Genomic DNA, 23,256 nt, shown 5'->3' on the forward strand with positions numbered 1-23,256 from the left:
AACAGTATCTTCAAAGCCATGTTGCCGTACACAATGTCAATAAAATCTTTTTGCTAATAGCATCAACAAACTTCAGAGAGGATCCTAAAATGGTCAGTCATAACAAAATATTTTAGTTCTTTAATGGGGCTGATATTATAGATTATGGTTATAAAGGTCTTTTAATTGTAATTATGTGCGTGTATATATATATATATATATGAGACATTTGCTATAGTCACCATATGTTTCAGTGCCATCGTCAAAGCAGAGTATTGAAGGGAAAATTGGTAAGACCTTACTTGAACTGTGCCATACGGCTGTCATAACATGTCATAATGCTCACCACAGCATATTACAGATTATGTAAAATGCCATAACACTGTCATAAAATCTGCCGTGATCATTTAAAATTTATTTTTGAATGTTTTTTAAAAATTGGCTGCACACATTATGACAGCATTATGAAATTGGTCAAGCTCTAATACGCTGCTGTGACTGGATATGACAGATCTTGTGTCATAATTATGGCATCATTATGTTGGCTGTGTGGCATATTCGTAGTTCAATTAAAGTGTTACCAAAGTTTTACATTTTTAGGTTAGGTTAAAATTAGGTTTAAAAATATGTCATCATATGAATAGCTTAAGTTAATGCACGTAATTCAAGTCCAATATATTACCTCCAGAATGCAGCTTACAATCAAGTGACCTTGTCATTCACAGAAATATTACTGTATAGAAGGGTTCTTCTTTTAAGTGTGTGTAATGTCAAAAATAAGTATTTTCCCAAATTAACATTATTTGTTGCACAGCCATTTTAGTGCAAGAAACTGTAAAATATCCCTGATAAGGGCCTGACTGCTGTCTGTTAAATTGTACAAATTAGTGTAAGGATGAAGAAAGTGGATGCCTTCAATTGCTTGTGCTGATTGCTTGGCAATCGTAACCATATGCTTTCCATGTGAACACAAGAAAGTTTATTATGAAAACTGTGTTAAATGTGGAAAAATGTTTTTGGAGAAATGGATTTGGAATTGCAATTTCAGTTAAAATAAGCAAGAAGCATTTGCAGTTTGGCAGAAACAGTTTACTTTTTGAGATTTTTCTATTTAGTTTTGTGCCCACAGGTTCCGTTGCAGCCTGTTAGAAATCGAGAAGATTCCGTAAGCAGATTGCAATAAGCAATAGCTTTTCAAAAAGTGGGAATTCTCCTTCTGCCAGATGACATTTAATATAATTTTTTTTAAAAACCTGAATTGGATGCAGAGACAGAATTGGAAATGGTTTGTGTCCAAGAATGCATAACCATATTCTTACTGTGCGCTTTAATCAGTGTTTGAAAATCTCTAGCACTTCCAGTTTTCCAGAAGGAGATGTAGAGGATTTGCAAGTGTGCCATCTTGTGCAGTTTGTCAGACTTCACTGATGCTGTGTTACCTTTTTGTCTGGGACTAAATGCTCCAGATGGTGCCTCCACACACTGTTCCCAGACCAGCCTCAGCTTCTTAGATGTAATGGGCGGGGTCAGTATGAAGGTTGGTGAGCTGACCCTGGATGAGTGTTAACGTGTGAACGTGCCCTCCAGGTTTCGGGTTCCTGACCAGGCAGCTGATGGGCCTGGCGGGGGGGCGGGTGGTGCTGGCCCTGGAGGGGGGCCACGACCTGATGTCCATCTGCGACGCCTCAGAGGCCTGCGTCAGCGCCCTGCTGGGCGTGGAGGTGAGGGGAGACTCGGGGCGTAGCCGAAACACAGAGGTGGAAAATCCAGGTTCAGAAAGTAAAAGTCCACCCCAGTGTTTTGCTCCAATCACCTGGATTTTTGCAAATTAGTACAATTTTTCAGCCAGGAGGTAGAACTAATTAGTGAAATCATCTGACTGAGTTCCTGAGTGAGAGAAACACATGGCAGGACTTTTACTTTCTGACCCCAGGACTTTCCACCTCTAAATGTAGCTGTTACCTGGACAAACAGTATTAGATTATATCAGATTTGATTTTATTAGAAGCACTTTATTTTTCAAAACACTATCTTCATTTGTAACATCAGATACTCAGTACAGTATATATATATATATTACACAATAGACCTTTGCACACAATTTAAAAGAACAGGGCATGTACTGCAGGAGCTTGAAAACATTGCAGTGCAAGTCATAGACAGGGTACATGTCCAATGAGCCAATGAGGAACTTGATGACAGGTTAGTGTTTGTTATATATGTGAGTATGGTGGTAGCTGTGCAGTGTGCTCTGGAAGGCAGGTAATGTTAGCGATGCGTTAGCTGCTGAGCTGTGTGGCTGATGTGGTTCCCCCGCCCCTCCCTCTCCCCGCAGATGGAGCCCCTGTCCGAGGAGGTTCTGCAGCGGGTCCCCAGCTCCAACGGAGTGCGCTCGCTGCAGCGGGTGCTGCAGGTCCATGGTGCGTATCCAGCTAATCCCCACCTTTACCATCTGTCCTCATTCCTACTGTCCATTTCTCTCTCTCTCCCTCCCCTCTCTCCATTCTCCCCACAAACTCCCCTCACCTCTTTCTGTCTCCCTCCCTCTATTTTTCCCAAATACTCACTCCCCCCATTCCATCCACCAACCCCCCCCGACCCGCACACCCGGTCTCGACCGTTTTCCTGCATCCAATTATCCCGAAACACTCTTCTCAGGCCCCCCAGCCTCACAACATCCCCTTCCTGATTACCCCAATCCAATTCAGTTTATTACAAATATTTGCAAAGCCGCAGGAATTTCAAGAGAGTAAAACGTAAGCACTGAGCGCACATGTGTATATTACAATCATCTCTCAGACACACTGTGCCTCTCCCATAATGCTCTTGGACTACGGCTTTGTGTGTGTGTGTGTGCATGCGTGTGTGGGTGTGTGTGTGTGTGTGTGCATCTCTTTGTGCGTGTGAGACCGCATAGATACACTGCCTGGCCAAAAAAAAAAGTCGCAAGCTCTAATATTTCGTTGGACCGCCTTTCGCTTTGATTACGGCATGCATTCATCATGGCATTGTTTCGACAACCTTCACAACGTCACAACATTTATTTCCGTCCAGAATTGCATTAATTTTTGGCCGAGATCTTGCATTGACAACGGGAGAGTCGAACCGCTCTGTAAAGTTTTCTCCAGCACATCCCAAAGACTTTCAGTGGGGTTAAGGTCAGGACTCTGGTGGCCAATTCATGTGTGAAAATGATTCCTCATGCTCCCAGAACCACTCTTTCACAATTTGAACCCGATGAATCTTGGCATTGTCCTCCTGGAATATGCCTGTGCCGTCAGGGAAGAAAAAATCCATTGATGGGACAACCTGGTCATTCAGTACATTCAGGTACTCAGCTGACTTTATTTTATTGCCGCATAACGTTGCTGAGCCTAGACCTGACCAATTGAAGCAACCCCAGATCATAACACTGCCTCCAGAGGCTTGTACAGTGGGCACTATCCAAAAAAATCCAAACGGCAACTTTTTTTTTTGGCCAGGCAGTGCACTTGTGTATGTGTGCTTGAATTTGTGTGCTAATAACTGAATACAGCAATTACCTAATTTGCATATTCCATAATGTTATATTACATGTTTTCTCACTTTATTGCTTCCGGGATAGCTGGCTATTTTAAATGGTTAGATCTGTAATAGTATCCTGCTAGGCATATTCACTAACTACCTTCTGTAGCTAGATATAATATAGCCTTATATCTGGCCAGCTGGAAAAACCAGATGCAGTAATGGACGAGTTTATTCCTTTCTCCTTGTAAACAGATGTTTAGGAGGATGGAGCACAAAGTAAAATCTTGTAGGCTAAGAAATGAGGCCATTTGGGGTGATATAGTTTTAGGTGAGGCTGGCTATCTGAGGAAATCCTAAATTCTGTCCCCCTGTGCGCCACAGGTCAGTACTGGCAGTCGGTGAAGCGTTTTGCCCACACGGTGGGGCTGTCCTACACGCAGGCCCAGAGGCACGACCTTGAGGAGAACGCCACGGTCAACGCCCTGGCCTCGCTCTCTGTCGGGGTGCTCAACAGCAACAGGTATCCCCGCACTGAAAAAAAGGAAACTCACATTCTTCAGCACACACGAAACAGCCTTGTTTGTAAACATAGTTCACACAGAGTATTATTACAGACTTGTTTGTAAACATACAGACAGTGGGTGTAGAGTGTTTATAAACACACAGACAGCAGGCATAGAGTGTTTATAAACACAGACAGCTGGCACAGAGTGCTTATAAACACATTGACAGCTGGTATGGAGTATTTATAAATGTATAGACAGCAGGTATGGAGTGTTTATAAACACATAGACAGCAGGTATGGAGTGTTTATAAACACATAGACCACAGGTATAGAGTGTTTATAAACACATAGACAGCAGGTATAGAGTGTTTATAAACACATAGACCACAGGTATAGAGTGTTTATAAACACATAGACAGCAGGTATGGTATGTTTATAAACACATAGACAGCAGGAATGGAGTGTTTATGAACACATAGATCACAGGTATAGAGTGTTTATAAACACACATGGGACAGGTATAAGGTTTTAACACAGCCCTATTTGTAAACACACAGACAGCAGGTATTGAGTGTTTATAAGCACTCAGTCAGCAGCCACAGAGCAGTTGTAAACACAGAGACAGCACATACAGTATTTGTAAGAACACGTGGGATATAGAACATAAATGCAGCCCCCATTTAAGTTGTGTCTCTGTCTCTCTGTCTTGCTGCAGCCTCCCCCACGAGCCCATGGACCAGTAGGATAACTCACCAGATCCTCATCTGACCTCTGACATATGGCCTTCTCTTTTGGTACTCTCAGTGACCACAAGTGACCGGACCTCACAGTGCCCACACCACCTGTTGCCTCAGACACCACTGAACAGCCTCCACCCGACCGCAAGTTCCTCAACACCGACGAGCCTTAGCATCCTGACATAGGCCCCTTCACATCAGCAAGTGCCTTTCTGTGGACAGTAGCTTGCACTCTGTTACTCCATCACCGCCTTTACAAAGCCACGAGATATGAGGAAATTACATGAATTAACTCATAATTATTCAACAGGAAGAGGACATAACAGGGCTCCACCACCGTGGCTGTGATTTTTGTTCTTCTGAAAAAGGTTTTTTTTTTTTTTGTTTGTTTTTTTTGAAGCGCTCTGGTGCTAATTTTGAGCATCACGTTCCACTCTCTCCTTTTTGCTCAACCATCGTCGTGGATACCGAAAGGGTGAAAGGTGGCGTAAAAGCAGACAGGTTGGCGGACGGAAGTGGAGATCTATGGCAACGTGTCTGCGTTAGCTCTCAAGCAGGGAGCGGTGTCCGTCAGTGACGGGTGCCCTGGCGTTGTGCGCCACAGGCCAGAGGAAAGACCCACAAGGCGGACGCACGCGGCGGCTTTCTCAGATGTCGTTGACGGTCATATGACCTAACCACTGAAGGAGGGGAGGTGGAATGTGCCTCAGCGCAATGTGAGGGCTTTGTGGTGTTTGCACTCTGCATTCCGTAATATGAACCATAATATGAGAAATAGGTTCCATCCTCAAACAGTGACTTTACAAAGTCCTCCAGGCTTTGTTCTATGGTGTTCTGTTTTTTTTATATGAAGATTGATTGAGAGTAGCTGAGCAGTAGGTTCAGTTACAGTAGCATCTAGGGACCCAGTTACAGTGACTCCGGTCACTCTGTCAGTGAGCACTCCGTAAAGTCACACAGATGACCAAACACATGACTGTTCCATTCCATAGTTACCTGCAGGCCACTTACCGCATTCTGCACCTGGTTCAGTAGATTTCAGTGTGCGTTAGTGTGTGTGTGTGTGCGTTACTGCAAGAAACCAACTCAGACTCACAATAAGACACACAATAAATGGCCTTTCACCCCACACAAACACAACACACACGAGAAACACTGTTTATCGCACAGTATCATCACTGACACGAAAACCAGTAAGTATAGTGAGCTAAAATATAAAATAAAAAACAGGCTAGCCTCTATCAGTAAAAAAACACTTTTTATGGCCATTAACTATGGGGATCATGAACTTTTTGTATAAAAGATAACGGAGGCTTTGAAGTTTATACAAAGAGTGTTGCACTTAAAAGGTCTTGAAAGTATTTTCTTAAAACATGTGTTTGCACTATTTACACTATGGTTTCAAATATTTTATTTCACCAAAAAAAGAACATTCCTGTTTTGTAATGTATTCAAATGAAATCGACCAGTATTTTACCTGTGGATAGACATACCTACTGTATTTTGAACATAGCTGAGGACTACAATTAAAATAAAAACCAACCGGTCGGTTCATGGCTGGAATGAATTAGTTTATAAGATGACACATGTTGGAATGTTGTTCTGGGTTTGTTACTCAATTGAAATGCACACTGAGCTCTTCAGTGGGGTTACATTAGTGTTTTATGGCTGTCGGTAACTGACCAACTGAATTTATTGCACAATATTAAATTGTGCAATAAATTGCGTTTTTCATTTCCCCAATTGTCTTGCAATCAGGCGAGCAGTCACACCCCAGAGACATTAATGCCTCATACCTGCCACAGTCCATTCAAATAATCCAGATTACCACTAGTGTACGATGGTTTTTCATATTTTAGCGGGTTCTACAATCAGATAGTGTTTTAAAAATACTGACTGGTGATGTCAAATTTTCAAATTTGACATCACTCAAATATGCTTTTCATATTTGTGGAAAAAATGTTTTTTTTTTTTTGCAGAAGTAATGACAATGCCAAGTGCTGATCTCTCTTTGCAACTGGACCTTGTTCACAGTGCCTTCCTAACAACCGTCTTCGGGTCCATTCCTGTAAGAATGAAAGAAGCTACCCAGGTCTCTCGTGTCGCAGTGATGAAATCATTGCCGCGACTGTGCTCAAAGCACTGCTAGGACCCTGCCCAGCATTCTGCCTCTGTGATCCTACGCAAAATTTGTTGAAAAATACAAACATGTGAGGAGATGGAAAAAAAGCAATGGCAACGTCTGCGATCTCTCAGAGCCAGCAGCTGCCCCTGCTGTTTGATTTTTTTTTGAAGCTAAATGCCTAAAACATGTAAATGAAATGTGCCTTCTGATGTCTTAAAGAGTAGGGTTTTTTATTTTGCAATGTTAGGTAGGAGAATGTATGTTTTATATATATATATCCCTTCTGTTGTAGAGCCCCCATTGTGTGCAGCATGGAGCTAATGGTCTTAATCGAAACTGTTTTAATATTTTGATGTTGTTTTTGATGTTGTAAATAGCTCCGAAGTACCAAGACCAAAGAGACAGACTTTGCCTGTGTGCCTTGAACTGTCCTTATGTATTAGAGTAGCGTTTGTCTTAGCAAACTGGATCTTAATTTGAAATTAGCAGAGAATAACAGAATCATTATTTTTTCCTCTTTTGTTGTTTCTGCTTTGTGTTTAGCATTATTTGTTTTTTGTACATGTTTTGTATAGGTAGAATAATTGTGTACTGTTTTGATTCCTATATTAAAAGGGAATTAAATGTTTGTGAAAATATTTTTTTTTTGCTAAATATCGAATTAGTGTACTAGTGTAGAATAATTGAGTATCCATTCAATAGGTTAAACATTCCCACTGTTTTTTTAATGTCATATAACATTTTGACAGACACTCAGAACAAACTGCCATCTGAGTATCATATTGGATAAATGTTATTTGCTTCCCTTGCATTGTGAGCAGACAGCCATTTCTCATTTGCCTAAATAACAACATCCATAATTACCAGCATGAAAATTCCTCAAACACTCTCATTGTACCTATGAGCTATCAGCTTATTGAAGGCTGGTCATTTAAAAAAAAAAAAGAGTCCTACAGTATATATTGAGTTTGATGCCAAAAGAATCAGTGTTTAATGAGGGTTCAAATTATTTTTGTGACATTAATGCAGCTCGTTAAAAAAGGCATTAGTAAATTTTACCTGCCAACTAATTTTAGATATTGAAAGCTTGTGTTTGAAGAGTTTATGGGTTTTCCACATGATTGCCATTTCAGCTTCTTTCCTCCTGCTTGTTGGTGGAAGTAAGAAGAAAACACAGAGTGGTTGTAAAAGTGTTTGGGAACCAGGAAAGAAATGAGTTCAAATCTTGTGATTTTAGGGGAAAATTCAACACATACTGTCCATAAACATGCCATGTCATGGCAATCCAAAATGTGAAATTTGGTTGCTTATTCATAGGCTAGAAATCCGGTCCAATGTTTTTCTAGTACTTAATTCAAATTCTTCAATAATAGACATTAGCCCTAAATACACTAAATACATGCAGTTCTCAACCCCAAGTCTGTGGGCCTATGCTCATCCTAGAGACCAAAAAAGCTGAGAATCACGGTGCTAGTGGGTAGGAACAGATCTATTGGTGGCTAATTCTCTTCCTCAAATCTGAAATGTCTTGAAAAGATGTAGGGACAATGTGTGTGAAAAAAATACCCTGCCAGGCTTTAAGAATCAGGGTCACCTGTAGATAAAGCCCTTTAGTGTCTGAAGTTGGTATCATATACTAATCATACTACCAAACTGGTGATTACAAACCTTTTTATTACAGGTGCTAATTTAATATAAATGTCTCGGAAGCTTCCCATTTACCTTTCATTGGTTTTAAATAGAAAGCACTGTACAAACCCACTTACTTTTAATGACCCATACATTACTCAAGAACAGTCAGCTGAAGTCATATTTGGGATACAGCCGATTTTTCCCAGTCTACTGTTCATCTCAAGGGGATGATTTCACACAATAGCATTGACGCACATCCCAAAATACCATTGTAAACATGCACCAGCAAAATTAACCTCAAAGACTTATCCACATTTTAATTCATTGCTGTTCGATTCAAGGCTTCCTTTAGAATATCGTGAGAGTGGTCATAAAAAGGCACAGGTCAGCTGCGATCAAACCTTGCCGTGGGAGAGAACACCGGCGCCAGTGTCCCCACGCGACATTCAGTCTCTCTCACAGGTCCGTCTCCATTCTTTTAAAGCACGGCTGGATCACGCTAGCGCCCCTCACACAGCTTATTAAAAAAGGGCAGAGGCCTCGGGCCTCATGGCTATTCACACAAACAAGCAGGCGAAAGACAACAATTCGTCGACAGCGCCCAGAGAATTCTGCCCTACACGACGGGTCCAGGTTCTTATCCGGGCGGGGTTCACATCCGTAAGCGCTGGAGGAGGAGAGGGGATGGGGCGGCCCCGTGTCAGACAGGGGAGGTTCCTTCTCTTTTCAGAAAGATGAGTGACAGCCACCATGATGGGGTGCTTCAGGGAAGGTGAGAAGAGGAGAGGACAGTTATGAATAACAATGCAGCATACAGTATGTGAATTGCACAGTATTACACTCAATGTATACATTATCTGCACACAAGCCCAGTGAAAATAAAGGTGAAAAAAATGTTATGCTTTTGTTTTTAATGCATTTTTAGGACATTCTTAATGCTATTTTACAGGACAGCACAGAGAGACAGAAAGAATGAGGAGCGAGAGAGAGGGAGAGACATTGGAACCGCCAACATCACAGCTCACGCTGAGGACATGGACAGTGCTCTACAGGCTATGCCACAAGATGCCCAGCACAATCTTTACGCTTGAATAATTGTGACAGTGGATGCTTGATAAAGCCTTGCCTTGCACGTGTTACTCTCTGTACAATACTGCCCCCTAACTTTGCATTCGCCATTTTGTAAACAAACAAAATGTGAACGTTCTTTACGCTTAATCTCCTTCATCCTTAGGTTCTTTTTTCCGTGCTTGTGCACACTCATAAACATTAATGAGTCAATATCTTAAAAAGAAGCCAATGAAAATGATTGTGGTCTAGCATCAGGTGGAGGTAATTGCACTGTGATTACTCCGTAACGGCAGGAATGTCTTGTAATCTCTGACTTTAACCTGCGGAAACCCCATCCCACCACTCTCAATCGCACCCACAGCACCACTGCACCCCAAATCTCCCCCCACCACCTCCTCCGGGTCATTTGACCTCTTCCGATGATTCCTATTGGGCGTTGAGCACAGAGGTGAGAGGCCTGCGCTAACCCCCTGAACCGACGTTAAAAAAGAGCAGATGCCATTTTAGAAAAACGCTCTTTTTCATACGGCCTTCTGGTCCTTGCCAAACAGGCACCACTCTGTCAGCGTTGCAGACTTGGAGATGAAGGTCGATAATAAGACGAGATGCTGTACACATGATCACATCCTCTGGCAGCGTTCGCCAGAGCTTGTTTAGTATGTCAGGCCCGCTGAGTTTAAACAGACGTCAGTCATTCTGCACGAGACCGTCAGTTTGGATTATGGTTAATCAGTCCTTCCAGAACGGTCTCTCTCTGCCTTGCGCTGAATTCTCGAGGAGCGAGTGTGCTCTGACCAAATTTTACACTCCGGTCAACCACAGACCTCAAGCTCTGGGTCGCTCTGATATTTTTTTCCTCTCTATTTAATTTTTTCTAAAACCACTAACTAAAGAAAAGGCTCAGTTTCTTTGACGGGCTCTAAATTCAAATTTTAAAAAAAGTTTCCTAAATAGCGCAGTTGCTTTTCTCTTGACAGGGACAGGAGAGTGTTGTTATTTATTTTAATTAAGTGACATTTGTTTAAACCTGATTTAGCGTTCATTAACACAGCACAAGAAACCTAATAGTTTTATCCTCAGGTCTAAATGTTTTATTCTCAGATCTTTCGGCTAATCGATGTAAGCCACTTTTCCTGCAGTCTATAGTAGCTCGCTTGGTTAATCGCGCTATGTCAAAGGGTTTGAACACCAAAAGGGTCTGTTCTTTATTGAGTCGCTGTGATTTAAACAAACTGCATCGATTTATGTGTCAGCAGGGAGTTTTATTTAACTGTAACCGATTTAAATCTGCGACATTCAATCAATAGTTTAAATCAATAGAGTTCCTTTATTCATATTACCATCATTCAGCGATTACCTTTAAGGGAACTACAACTCAAAAAAAAGAAAAAAAAAAGTGCAGAATCCTAACATCAGAAAGTCCATTATTTTGTTACCATTTCATTATTGCTTATTTATGTTGGTACTTCAGTGTGGAATTATACAAACATGTTGAGTTCTCCTTTGTGGGGCAATGTACCATGGAATTTCTGGCTCTCTGACTCCATTTTGGGGGGGTGCTGACTAGTTTATGGAAGCCGATGGTGTTGCTTGCATAAATGTTTTCACAGACAACTGAATAGCTACCTGCCTGTCAAGCATGTCTATGTTGCTGCCTTAGATGCTCAGCGCATTAGTGTTCATGTTAGTCATAATTAGTCAGTAAAAATGTTGACAAGATTAGAATTGAGAATGCCATAATACACTGTTAAACGTGTGTGATAAACTCTGACATTCTGTACTGAAAACACACTGTCAACCACTGCAGTTCCTGAGCAAGCACAGCACATGACTCATAAATATATAAATTATTTAAACGTAATTTTATAATCATGAGTAATGTGCATAGAAAAAAATGAACTTAGGGACAATAAAACTAAATCGCTGGTTGTTTTCCTAACTTTTAACATGTATACATAAAAAAGCTACATAATAAGGTATTGAGATCTTACATCTGACCTTAAATTCTCAATATTTATTACTGCTCATTTCTTAAGCTAAAGCCAACTCATGTTTGGAAGCGCATCTAGGACGTATTTTGTTGATAATTATCAAGCCGGATCTTATTTCAATTACCTACAAGCAGCTTTAATTTGAAACACAGGACGGGTCATCCAGTTCAGGCTAATTAAGACAAATTATATATCATTTGGATGATCTCGAATGTATGCGTGGCCAGACACAACAGGGCTAGCCACAACAGCCGGGCTAGCCACTCCCCCAACACAATATGGTTAGCCACTCCCCTTTAACAGATATTCCATGAAAAAGGCTGAGTAATATATAGTGTAGATATGAAATTATACAGAAAGACAAAAAAAGCTAATCTTGTTTTAGTGCAAACTGCCATCTGCTTTTTATTTTTAACCTGAATGCAATGAAATTAAATGAAAAGCTGGATACTTTTAAAATTGCAGTTCTGAGAAATGTTAGCGTCGGACTTTATCGTTTTTGTTGAAACATTCCTTTCTTCAGTACACTGCAGTATCAGAGTAATTCACAGACAAGAGATGGTGTTTGATAGTGCTACAGTTCAACAGCGGATTTTAAATGGCTGCAGGCATTCTTTTATCAGATAGATCTCCCACTCTTTCAGGGCTTCCATTAACTAAATTCCGCTCCAGTTAAATTGCATTCCAGCCAATTTCATTCATAAATCAACTGCTTGACTTTTTCCACAGAATGCGAGAGAAGACATGAGAGGAAAGCAAACAGGATTCTGCCACAGAACAAATATTAATATCAACAAAAATTTAATAAAAGTAAAAATATTCCTTAGCATGCACACACGCATGTACACACACGTGCACACACACATAAACAGAAACGTATATAGACACACACTCAAACACATATAGGCCTACACTCAATGCGCGCATTGCGAGTATGTGTGTGTATGTCAATGCATCAACACACACAAGAACTCACACACATATACACACTGGCATACACACTCGTGCAGTGAATATCCATGGGCAGACTGCCGTTGTAAATCAGATTTGACATTTTATATGTAAACTTCTCATTCAGTCATTTAAAAGCCAACCAAATCACAAACCAACATACTTCTAGAAGGCTTACACAATCTTTCATGTATATGAACTGCAGTGTAATGGACACTTCTCACTTTGAATAGTTTACGTTACTGCAGCCCACTCGAGACACAAGGCTTGTGCTAGCATACTGCAGTACTGACGTGCTCATCGGTCTGTTTCATGTGTCAGACCTGTTGGGTTTATGCAGCCTTCAGAGCCGCGCTGGCTGCATTGCGTGCTAAAGCCACAAGTTATTTTTCTGCGGCCCGCTGAAAGAGAGCGCCTCAGAGATCAGCCTCGTGACACGCACGCCCAACAGAAGCCGTCGAGCGGCGGCGGAACTGGGAGAATGCCATGGCAACCGGCGTCGTGGACGACAAACAGAACGAAGCACTGCGCGGCTCTCCTGCCAGGCTAAACAGGCCAGCCCAATCCTGAGAATTCACTCCCGCTTCTCCGCACGCGAACCCCACTGCTGCCGGAAAAATATCGCTAGTCTTCCCACGGAAAAAAAATCTAGCGATAGGCTATGCCTCCACACTGAATTAAACAGCGAAAGCAAACAGCGCGAGACAAAGTGTGCATTTAGTGCATGGCTACTTCAATTCTTTTATCATTTAATAGTGAAGAAACAGGAAGTACTGAAGTAAACTGAAATTAACTTCTCAAACAATACCCCAGCAAAAAAAAAAGCGTGTTTACTTAAGTGTATTAAAAATATAATTTGAGTATACAAATGTTTTTGTACTTAATTTAAAGTGTGCTTAAAATGTACATTAACAAAAAAGTGTACTTCCAAATATATACAATGAGTACATTAAATCATATATTTATAGTGGTATTTTAGTATACTTATAAAAAGTATATTTTGGTTTAGGTTGCACTTCAGTGTACTTCATACAAATATATAAAATCGCATATACTTACAGAGGTATTTAAGTGTACTTAAAACTTTACGTGAGCGACTAATAATCAACACTCAAAAATCTCTCTCACCTAAAAGAAGACTTTGAAAATAATTACAGCATTAAAAGAGCTTTATGACAGAAAATCCCACCTTCACAGGGATAGGGATATTTTTTCTCTGTCCCAGTAAAAGAGGCAGATTTCTGCTGCACCTAAGTTGAGTGAGGAAATGACCCTGTCTGCAGTCATGCTGCACCTTCCACATGACTCCCCCAGTCCTGCACTGGTCTTTCTTCAGTAGTTTCATTTAATCACTGAGTGACTGCAGGTTTATAAGTGAACATTCTTCATCAGCCTTCTGTCTGGACCATGAACCTGACTGACAGCCTGTCTGTACCTAGTCATGTGACTGCTCATAACCTACCTCCCCCCATACACACACACACAGGCACAAACACAAACACACGCATGTACACAGACATATGTATACACATACACATTCATGCACACACACATACACACAAATGCACACAAACATTCATGCACACACAGACACATACACACACATGCACACACCCATTCATGCACACACAAACTTGCGCACACATGCATGCAGACACAAACACACTTACATAAATATACGCATATAAACATGCACACACAAACATAGGCATGTGAGTGCACACACACACACACACACACACGCACACTGAGAGGTGAGCGTGCTCTCCAACACACACACACACACACACACACACACACACACACACACACTTCTTCCTAATGCCTCACAACTGTTTCCAATCTAAAGGTTCCTGAATGTCTGGGCCCTGTAGACCCTGACTGCACGACACTGGACACCAGATCCTGCACAGAGGGCGGGGGTGGGGGGGGCTTTTATCTTAAATACCTCACCTAGCCCCTCTTTCCTTACCCCTCAAAAAAGTCATAGAAAGTATTCCCATGCAGGTCTGACAGGAATATGCCAGCATCGTTCAGGAGAAGCAGCACATAGCACATACGCTTCAAGTGTTCGGCTGCCGTCTGCAAAGCCAGACAGACACAACATATCTGCACAGAGCTGACCCCACTACAGCTGCATGCGTGCTGACCGCGAATGTTGTCTGCGCGTTGCATCACGCGAGTAAACGGCTCGCCTGGCCGACACGTAAAGACGGCGAACCCGGGGCCACGCGAACCATGAGAAACCCCGGCGCCTTTCTGGAGAAGGGATAAAAGGACAGAAGACCTCTTTTCCTTTATCCAGTGCGTTCATCCGTCCCTACAGTGGCACAGGGGTCATCAGCACGTTTTCCTTTATGAAGAGATATGATCACATCTGAGTTTTCTTGTTTGTTCATCGCGCATTAACTGGCACTGTCCAGGAAAAGCGCAAATACTTGTTTGCAATCATTCAATGATTTGAACCTTTTTTCCCCAATTTAATTGTTTTTTTTTTTCAATAAATTGAGCTATAAATATTTCTTACTGTGATAGCAATAGTATAATGAATTCTGTTTTAGAGTTTAAACTAGAATTAGGCTTGAACTTAATTAAACATTTGTGGTTACCATACTTTTTTTCAGCAAATGCGGAAAACCCATTTAACTCCGAGACTGTGTTTTTGAAGAAAAAAGCTTTTATTTATTTTCAATCAAGAGTAAAAATTAATGTTGATTGAATCCAGCCTTCCACTGGATGGCATGCCATGAGCAAATATTTAATTACAAAATAAATAAATTGAACATAAATTGTAATGGATTCCCACATTTTCTTCAAAATATGGTTATTAACATTAAACATTATTCCTCGTTGAACCCACTCCGAGTTATCAAATGTATGAGGAATATAAATATAAAAGACAGAAAAAGCGATGAAATTTATTTTCATTTGTGGTTTTCCAAATAGAACTGTTTTATGTTCTTAATGCATTTAGTTTATTCAGAGATAAAAGCTTTTTAATTTATTTGCAGGTTTTTATATACTAATTATAGCTAATCAAAAGCATATCAGCACTATTATTTTTAATGTCCAGAAAACAATTGATATTTATTTGAAAGGAGTAAAATGTAACATTTTCGACTCAATCTTTGTGAATCAAACAAAATCTTTATATAAGCTGGATAAAGTTAATAAATTACTAGAAAGATTCCTTGAAAAAGGCTATACTTGCCTAGACTAATGCTGTATTACTAAAAGTGTTTCTTTGTAATCCTCAGAATTCAGGTGCAGGTATATTCATCGTTGTTTGTTGCACATTTTTCTTTTTAAATCAATGTTGTGTGCGTGATGCAGAAACATCCCTCTGCAGGGAGTTCTCCCTCACGTTTGGGCTGAGGACAAGGAGCTCAGACCTCTAACACTCCCTGCATAAGTATACGCAGCAAAAACTCAGAGGATTAAAAGGAGCTCCATGCACCAGCATTTCTGACAGCACAATCATGCTCTTCCCAGGCTAGTGTCCTGAATCTTCCTTCGAGTGTGTGATTTATTCTGGACACGTGCAGCACACGTTGAGCTCTGTCTGTTAGCAGCACCGCTAGTACCCAGTGAGCGTCTTTGGCCCATTTCAACAGTGTTCACATCATAACAAAAATCTTATTATGTTTTATAAAATCTCTAAAATTCTGCCTGAACAGTTGAAATAATCATAATAATAAATCACATTTTCTAATATTACTTGCTCATATTATATTGTTCATCACGTATACACCATTCTCTGATTATCCAGTAGACCATATTATTATCGCAATTGAACTGCCTCACCATAAAGTGCTGATGTGCAATTTCCTAAAATATAATGAAATTAAATAGAATGAATATTACAATGATGATGGGGCTATGAAAGCAGTGAAGGTTTTAGAAAGGAGGAAATATTGGGAAGGAGAGATGGGCAGCATCGTATGCGTATGAGCCATATTAAAGATAAATACCTGCTGCTGATCTGCTTGGCTTCTGAGGCAGTGAGGAGGTGAGATTAGGATGCAGGGTGGGGGTGGAGGCAAAGGTAAGGGAGAGGTACAGGCAAGTGTTGGGTGTAGGATGGAGGTGAGAGATGGAGAGTGTATAGGTGGGTGTGGAGCTAAAGGAGAGGTACAGGTAAGTGTTGGATTTAAGATGGAGGTGAGAGAGAGAGCGTAGAGGTGGAGGTAAAGGAGGGGTGCAGGGCAGTTTTGGGTTTAGGATGGAGGTGAGAGAGGAAGAGTGTAGAGGTGGGGCGGAGGTATATATAACAGAGGCAGGTAAGTGTTGAGTTTAGGATGGAGGTGGGGATGAAGGGTGAATGTAGAGGTGGGGGTAAGGGTGGGGACGAGAGCATGGGCAGAATGGAGGTGGGGTAGAGTAAGAGTTGAGGTGAGGGTTGAAGGAGGATGAAGAAAGGATGGGGTGAGGGTGGAGGTACGGGAAGGCTTTAGCGTTGAGTTGGGGGTGGAGGCGAAGGACAGGTGGAGTAAGCAGAGAGTCGGAGGTGAGGATAGAGGTGGGGGGTGGAGTAAAGATGGAGTCTGTGGGTGGAGGGAGGGTCGAGCGAGGATGGAGCGGAGGGTGCAGTAAAGGCGGAGGTGGAGGGAGGGTGAGGTTTAAAGGGGTGGGGGGGGGGGGGCTAGTGGGAGGCGGACATGGCCCAGGCCCCCTCCATCCTCCAGACTGAGAAGGCGTAGCTGAGTCTCTCGTGTGCCAGGTAGTTGCAGCTGGCCAGCTTGCTGTCCATCTCGTCGCTCTGCAGCACCTGGTACAGGAAGTCGATGTAGCGCGAGGCCAGCTTGAGGATCTGGATCTTGCTCAGCTTGTCCGAGGGCAGGGTGGGGATGATCTTGCGCAGCGAGGCGAAGGCGTCGTTCAGCGACTGCGTCCGCTGCCGCTCCCGCACGTTGGCGATCACCCGCTGGCTGTGCAGGTCCTCGAAGGGCTGCTCGGGGCCCGGCCCTGGCCCCGGCCCCGGTCCCGGCCCCGCCATCGCCACCGCCACCGGGGGGCTCCTCTTGGGCCGCTTGGGGCCCGACGCGACCAGGCAGCCGGGGCTTCCCAGGCCCCCTTCCTCGGCCCGGCCGGCGGCGTCCTTTTTGGGGCAGGGCACCCGCTTGCGCCCGTTGACCCCGGCGGGCGTCACAGTGACGGCAGCCCTCTTCGGGCCGAGCTCCAGCTCCTCCTCGCTGGCTGCCAGCCCCCCCTCGGGGGACTCGGCGTGGGAGAGCTCCTCTCTCATCTCTTTTTCGGGTGCTCCTCGGGGGGTGGTGAGCTCTCCGCCTCCCTCTAATTGGCCCTGACACACACGCTGTCACAGAGACACGCCCACATAGGTTCAGTTCTTTGGAAGTTCAGGGGTACTCCTGTAGGCGAGAGCAGCAGAACAGGTATTGAGAAGTTCCAGAAGGTTCTGCAGTGTGGAATCCACGCATGGGCTTCAGCACAGCGAGAGCGCTCTCCCTCCCTCAGCTGAAGACCGCGGCCGCAGGCGTCTGCTCCGCTGGACTCCACGTCGGCTGCTCTTATAACACCACCGCCGCTGCCGTTGCTGGTCGGGGTCGTCGATTGGCTGCGATTGGCTCCAGGGCAACAGGAAGCATCCAGGGTTGGAGGACCACGGGAAGGGGGGGGCGGGCCTCCGAATCGGCCAATCAGCGGATGCACGGCAAAGGCTTTCACAGAAGTTGTCTGAAGTTTATAGGTTCCAGATTTCTCCCCGAAGCAGTCCAGCATCCATCCCCCGCCCTTGCAGTTGCACCTTCCTCTGGTATTCTACACTGAAATAAATGAATCGCTACAGAACAAGTGATACACTCCCTCTGTTTCTCTCCCTGGTTTGGTTCTATTTGTTCAATTTCAAATTATTTATTGCCATTACATTTTGAGCTCACGCTGCCAAAACAATGAACAACGAAGCAAGATGTAAACCGAAAAGAATGAATGTAGCTGCAATAAAAACTTTAAAAAGAAAGAACAAGAAACAAATGAAGTTGAATAATAAACACTGTTAATTCCGACACTGTAGTAAGTTTGAATTGAATTGCAAGTAATCAACCGCGGGCCAACAAATGAGACAGTCGTTTACAGTTGAGTCTGCTTAATGACGGGAGCATGAACAGGGTTCACCTGTACGCAGACATTCCAGGTAACATGCACCAGTGACAAAATGAATTAGACATACAGATATGTTGAGTAGGTCACTAGTAAATGTACATAAAAAAACTCCCAATTCAATTTTTTATATTTATCCGTATAAATATTTACTTGTCGGCTAATCGACGGGACGTCCCGATTTTCGGGTCACGCGTCCCGCCTTCCGAGAGCTCGATGTGTGGGAAGGAGGTCGGCGTGGTGACCCTGAACCCCTCCTGACCCGGCGACCCTCGCGTGGGGAGGCGAGAGGGTTTGCTAATTGTGACGGCCGTGCCCTCCGGTGTCAGAGCACATGTTCCTCCTCGCACCGACCCGCTCCTTCCCACCGCGGCTGGAAACCTGGGGAACCGGCTACAGGCGTGAAACGCAATCCGAAGACGCAAGGGTTTCAATTCGCGGTCCTTCGCCACGACAAATAACGTCCACAATGGCTTCAGCTCAGAGGAAATCTTCGAATGTAATCGCACGTACGTCGAAAGTAGAGCGAAACTGTTTTCTTTTCCGATTCAGATGATTACGTTTTACAGTATGGAATAATGATTTCAAAGCTCATATGTCTTTCTTTTATTAGAGAAAGAGAAAGGCAGTGAGAAAGAGAGAGGAAGAAAGATTTATAGATTTGCTATTCGTGCACTGTAGTTATCAATATTGTTAATATTTTACGGGATTTATGGGGTTTCTCGACAGTAGTTATCATGAAAATAAAGCAGGCTGAAAACAGAGAGAAAGAAAGAAAAAATCAGTAATTCAAATTTCTGGAAAAACTGATAATAAACATTAAAAAATTTAACTATTTGGATCTCATGCAAATACAGTAAGTATAACATTAGTATGCCTCATCATACTATATAGATATCCCACAATGTAAATTACTGTTAACTTCCAAAAGGAGCAATATGGAATGCTTTGCAATGTGACCTATGGTATGCTGTCATCTGGCCGTCTCGTGTGAATGTCGAAATGTGAAAGTTTTTTTGATCAGAAAGAATACATCTTTTCAAAATAAAAAGTATTTCAACATGCACCACAAAAAAACAGAACAGCTACCATAGAAAACATTTTGTGAGAGTGACTTTCTGAATAAAATAGTAGAGTAAACAAGTCCAGATGGAAATGTATGCATTTCTGGAGATACAAATAAAAATATATATTAGAACCATCAGGCAGCATAGTTCAGCATAATAAAATATCGACTTTGGTCTATTGGTGTGCGTTCATATGGCAGTACACTCAGCTAGCACACATCATACATGTGCAAAGATGACTGAGAAATACACTAAACGAAATGCAGAAAGATTTTAACATGAAACTTTTCTAGATTATTTATTTTTTTGGAGCGAGAAGAATGGTGCGCTATTTCTCAAATATTTCTGGAACATTCTAGAATCATAAAAATCTTCCTCTGCCAAGGCTTTATTTATGTAAAGCTGGTCCCTATTTTAAGCCTGAACACACATGTGGTTGGTACTCATACAAAATCATTTTCAGACTTGAAATGTTTCCTGTTTTTTTTGTTTTGTTTCTGTTGCGCATATCATGAAAAGAGAACAGTAAAGCATTAAGGTTGGTTGACACATGGCTCTCTAAAATGGAGGAAATTACATCATAAGTGCTCTGACAGGTTAAAAAATATTTATCTGATATGCATGCATTACTCAGTTTTTTGTCACTGAATTCAATTCAGGAAAAAGTGAGTTGAACTAAAAGATTCATAAACTTAAAACTTAAAACTATATTTGTCCTTTTAAGATGAAAGCTGAAAGAAAAATGGCAATGAAAAGCGATTTAAAATTACTTATTTTTTCATAGTAATTCCAAATTTAGTTCTTACTAATAATAAAGCTCTGTTAATTATGTAAAAAGAGCCCTCATATCTACACATCTGTATCTTTAAAAAACTTCGATGAAAACCCATTGTGAAAATGCAAAGCAGCTTTTGATTGACCTTAAAATACCTTCATAAGGAAATGGGTATTTTGAGCAATCAGCACAAGTTATAAACACAGATACACTTAGCAGAAAAATAGCAATAATAAACACGCAGAAGGTTTTTAGCTTGTGAAACTCATTTGCGTGTGTAAGTCAGGCTGCGCTGTAGAACTTTTACTTTGATCTTAGTTAGCGTGTGGGGGAAAGGAGTATGTACAATAAGGAGAGTGAATAAAACAATAAGAGACAAGGAAACTTGAGTGGCTTCTTTCATTTCACAGCAGTTTGCTGTTTTATTGTATATTTTTAGTGTCAAACTTTGGCACAGTTTTAATTTTTTGTGTATATCCACAAGCAGTGCTGACATATTCTCACATGAATGTGCTTAGATGGTCTCAATTGAACAAGCTGATCTACTAACAGTAAAAATTCTCACCCTGTGTGACCATCGCACAGGGTAAAAAAAATAATAATAATAATTTAAACCTTTAATAATGTTACACTAAAATTACACCTAGTTGTTTCAATAAATACTACTAAAAATCTGGGTATGTACAGTATGTGTGATGTAGAATTTGGGTGTATGCGAGAGTTTTAGCATTTGCATGCGAGCATGTGAATTACATTTGTATGTGGGAGTTTGAGTGTGGGTGTATGTATGTTGTTGTTTTTGAAAGCAATCCTAAGTGCACAAGTACAATGTTTGACCACTTCAGCTTTTGTTGTTCCTGGTCTGGTTCTGTAAGTCCTGAGAAAGGACAGGGACTCGAGAGGCCACAGGCTCATGATGGCTGAGGTCAGGGAGATAACTAGAGCAGGGCTATTTCCTGGTTTCTTACCTTATGAGCAATCACCATTTAGACTTCAGCTCTGCCTAAAGGACTTTACGAACAATCACCGTTTACACTTCAGCTGGGTCTAACAGACGTTATGAGCAATCACCATTAACCTTACAACTCTAAGGGACCATGTAAGCAATCACCATTTACACTTCAACTCTAAAGTAGGCTGTATACTCCAAACAACATACAAACTGAAAAAGAACCGCCAGCAAACATATTGTTGAGCACCATTGTCAGTATATTCGAAGTATAAGTACATCCATATACTTTGTTTCATGTCATGCCACTGGGTGGGGGAGCACAAACTTTTTCCAAGTTGCTTTCCTCAGCTCGATCATTGACACCCAACTTCATGGAAGTTTCGTGCCAGGAATTTGAGCACATTTCTCTGTCTTTGAAATCTCTGCATTATCGATCGTAAAGATAATGATATCCTTGCACAAGTACAGCAAAGATAATGATATCCTAGCTCTTCGTTCTAAAGTATAAATCTCTAAAGTATTCCGGTCACGACCATAACCGTGCTACCATGGTCGTACCCAGATGGGATACAGGAATGTCAGGAAGTGGCTTCCTATCCGATAGGTTCACCATGATAGCCATGATAGAGTAAGCTTTGACCGAATTTGTCAGGCAAATTTGTCATTTGGACAGGATAGTAGCCAAATGAAAGAAGTGGAAACTACCTATAGAAGATGAGAAAACTAGTAAAGTTATAGATTATGTGTCCAAATGAATTATTTTTAGTTTGGCTAACAAATCAGGTCAAATATTCTTCTTAGATGGAGGATTAAGGTACAATTTAATTCTTCTATCCTAGCGAACCCATTGGATAGAACACCACTTCCTGAAATCTCCTGTATCCTTTCTAATCACTACCTGCTACCACGGGACAGCACAGTGATGGGAAGAACGGGAAAATAAAGTTGAACTCTGCCCCCCAGCTAGTGAACCGTGACGCAACCAACCATGCGATATTTGGATGGACTGACTGCAGACAGGGGTCTGTGAATCGGTGGACTGTTCGCAAACTGTTTGTGAGCAGTTTGTGCTGGGGGGTTGTACAGTACACACAACGGCTTACAAACTCCAAACCGCGTCTTTTTATTTGTCTTTTGTTTGAAACGCATAGCTTTGAACTAAAAGTTTGGTGCCATTTTCAGTTTAATGCTGCCTTAAGGGACCTTACAAACGATCACTATTTACACTTCAGCTGTGTCTAAGGGACCTTACGAACAATCACCATTTACACTTCAGCTGTGTCTAAAGGACCTTACGAACAATCACCATTTACACTTCAGCTGTGTCTAAGGGACCTTACAAACAATCACCATTTACACTTCAGCTGCATCTAAGGGACCTTACAATCACCATTTACACTTCACCTGTGTCGAAGGGACCTTACAAACAATCACCATTTACACTTCAGCTGTGTCTAAGGGACCTTACAATCACCATTTACACTTCAGCTGCATCTAAGGGACCTTATAAACTATCACCCTTTACACTTCAGCTGTGTCTAAGGGACCTTATAAACTATCACCCTTTACACTTCAGCTGTGTCTAAGGGACCTTATGAAAAATCACCATTTACACTTCAGCTGTGTCTAAGGGACCTTTACATCTTTACAAGTGCCCATACTGCATTCAACGCATGGCTTATCCTCATGCAATCTGCATTAAAACATTGGCTAATTTTACATACCATTTATATGCATTTGAATTGTGCAAAGTTATCGTTTCATTGGCATTAAAACTATGGTGATCAAATAGCACATTGATGCAATCCTAAAGTGCAGATGGATAAATCAGAAAATCAAAGATCAGG

The 23,256-nt window shown here is 41.9% G+C and overlaps 2 protein-coding genes across 10 annotated transcripts in view; one reads left to right on the forward strand and one right to left on the reverse strand.

The window, feature by feature from the left end:
* The window catches only part of LOC118211304 (histone deacetylase 7-like), a 55,975-nt gene extending 48,486 nt beyond the window's left edge, over positions 1-7,489 (forward strand). For all 3 annotated transcript variants that reach the window (XM_035388410.1, XM_035388411.1, XM_035388412.1), the window contains 4 exons: positions 1,567-1,700; positions 2,315-2,399; positions 3,868-4,006; positions 4,707-7,489. In XM_035388410.1, coding sequence (XP_035244301.1) covers positions 1,567-1,700; positions 2,315-2,399; positions 3,868-4,006; positions 4,707-4,734 — 386 coding nt within the window. In that variant the 3' untranslated portion in view covers positions 4,735-7,489. The remainder of the gene's footprint in view (positions 1-1,566; positions 1,701-2,314; positions 2,400-3,867; positions 4,007-4,706) is intronic.
* A 303-nt stretch (positions 7,490-7,792) lies between these two features.
* LOC118211305 (twist-related protein 2-like) overlaps positions 7,793-23,256 on the reverse strand; it is a 28,955-nt gene continuing 13,491 nt past the window's right edge. For 3 of the 7 annotated variants that reach the window (XM_035388418.1, XM_035388413.1, XM_035388417.1), the window contains 2 exons: positions 16,470-18,281; positions 7,793-9,246 (listed from right to left, as the gene is read on the reverse strand). In XM_035388418.1, coding sequence (XP_035244309.1) covers positions 17,141-17,743 — 603 coding nt within the window. In that variant the 5' untranslated portion in view covers positions 17,744-18,281 and the 3' untranslated portion in view covers positions 7,793-9,246; positions 16,470-17,140. Of the gene's footprint in view, positions 9,247-16,469; positions 18,299-23,256 lie in introns of all 7 variants that reach the window. The other 4 variants (XR_004761988.1, XR_004761989.1, XM_035388416.1 and 1 more) reach the window with 3 other exon arrangements.

This window comes from Anguilla anguilla, chromosome 13 (genome assembly GCF_013347855.1).
Source record: "Anguilla anguilla isolate fAngAng1 chromosome 13, fAngAng1.pri, whole genome shotgun sequence".
In the NCBI taxonomy this organism is placed as follows: Eukaryota; Metazoa; Chordata; class Actinopteri; order Anguilliformes; family Anguillidae; genus Anguilla; species Anguilla anguilla.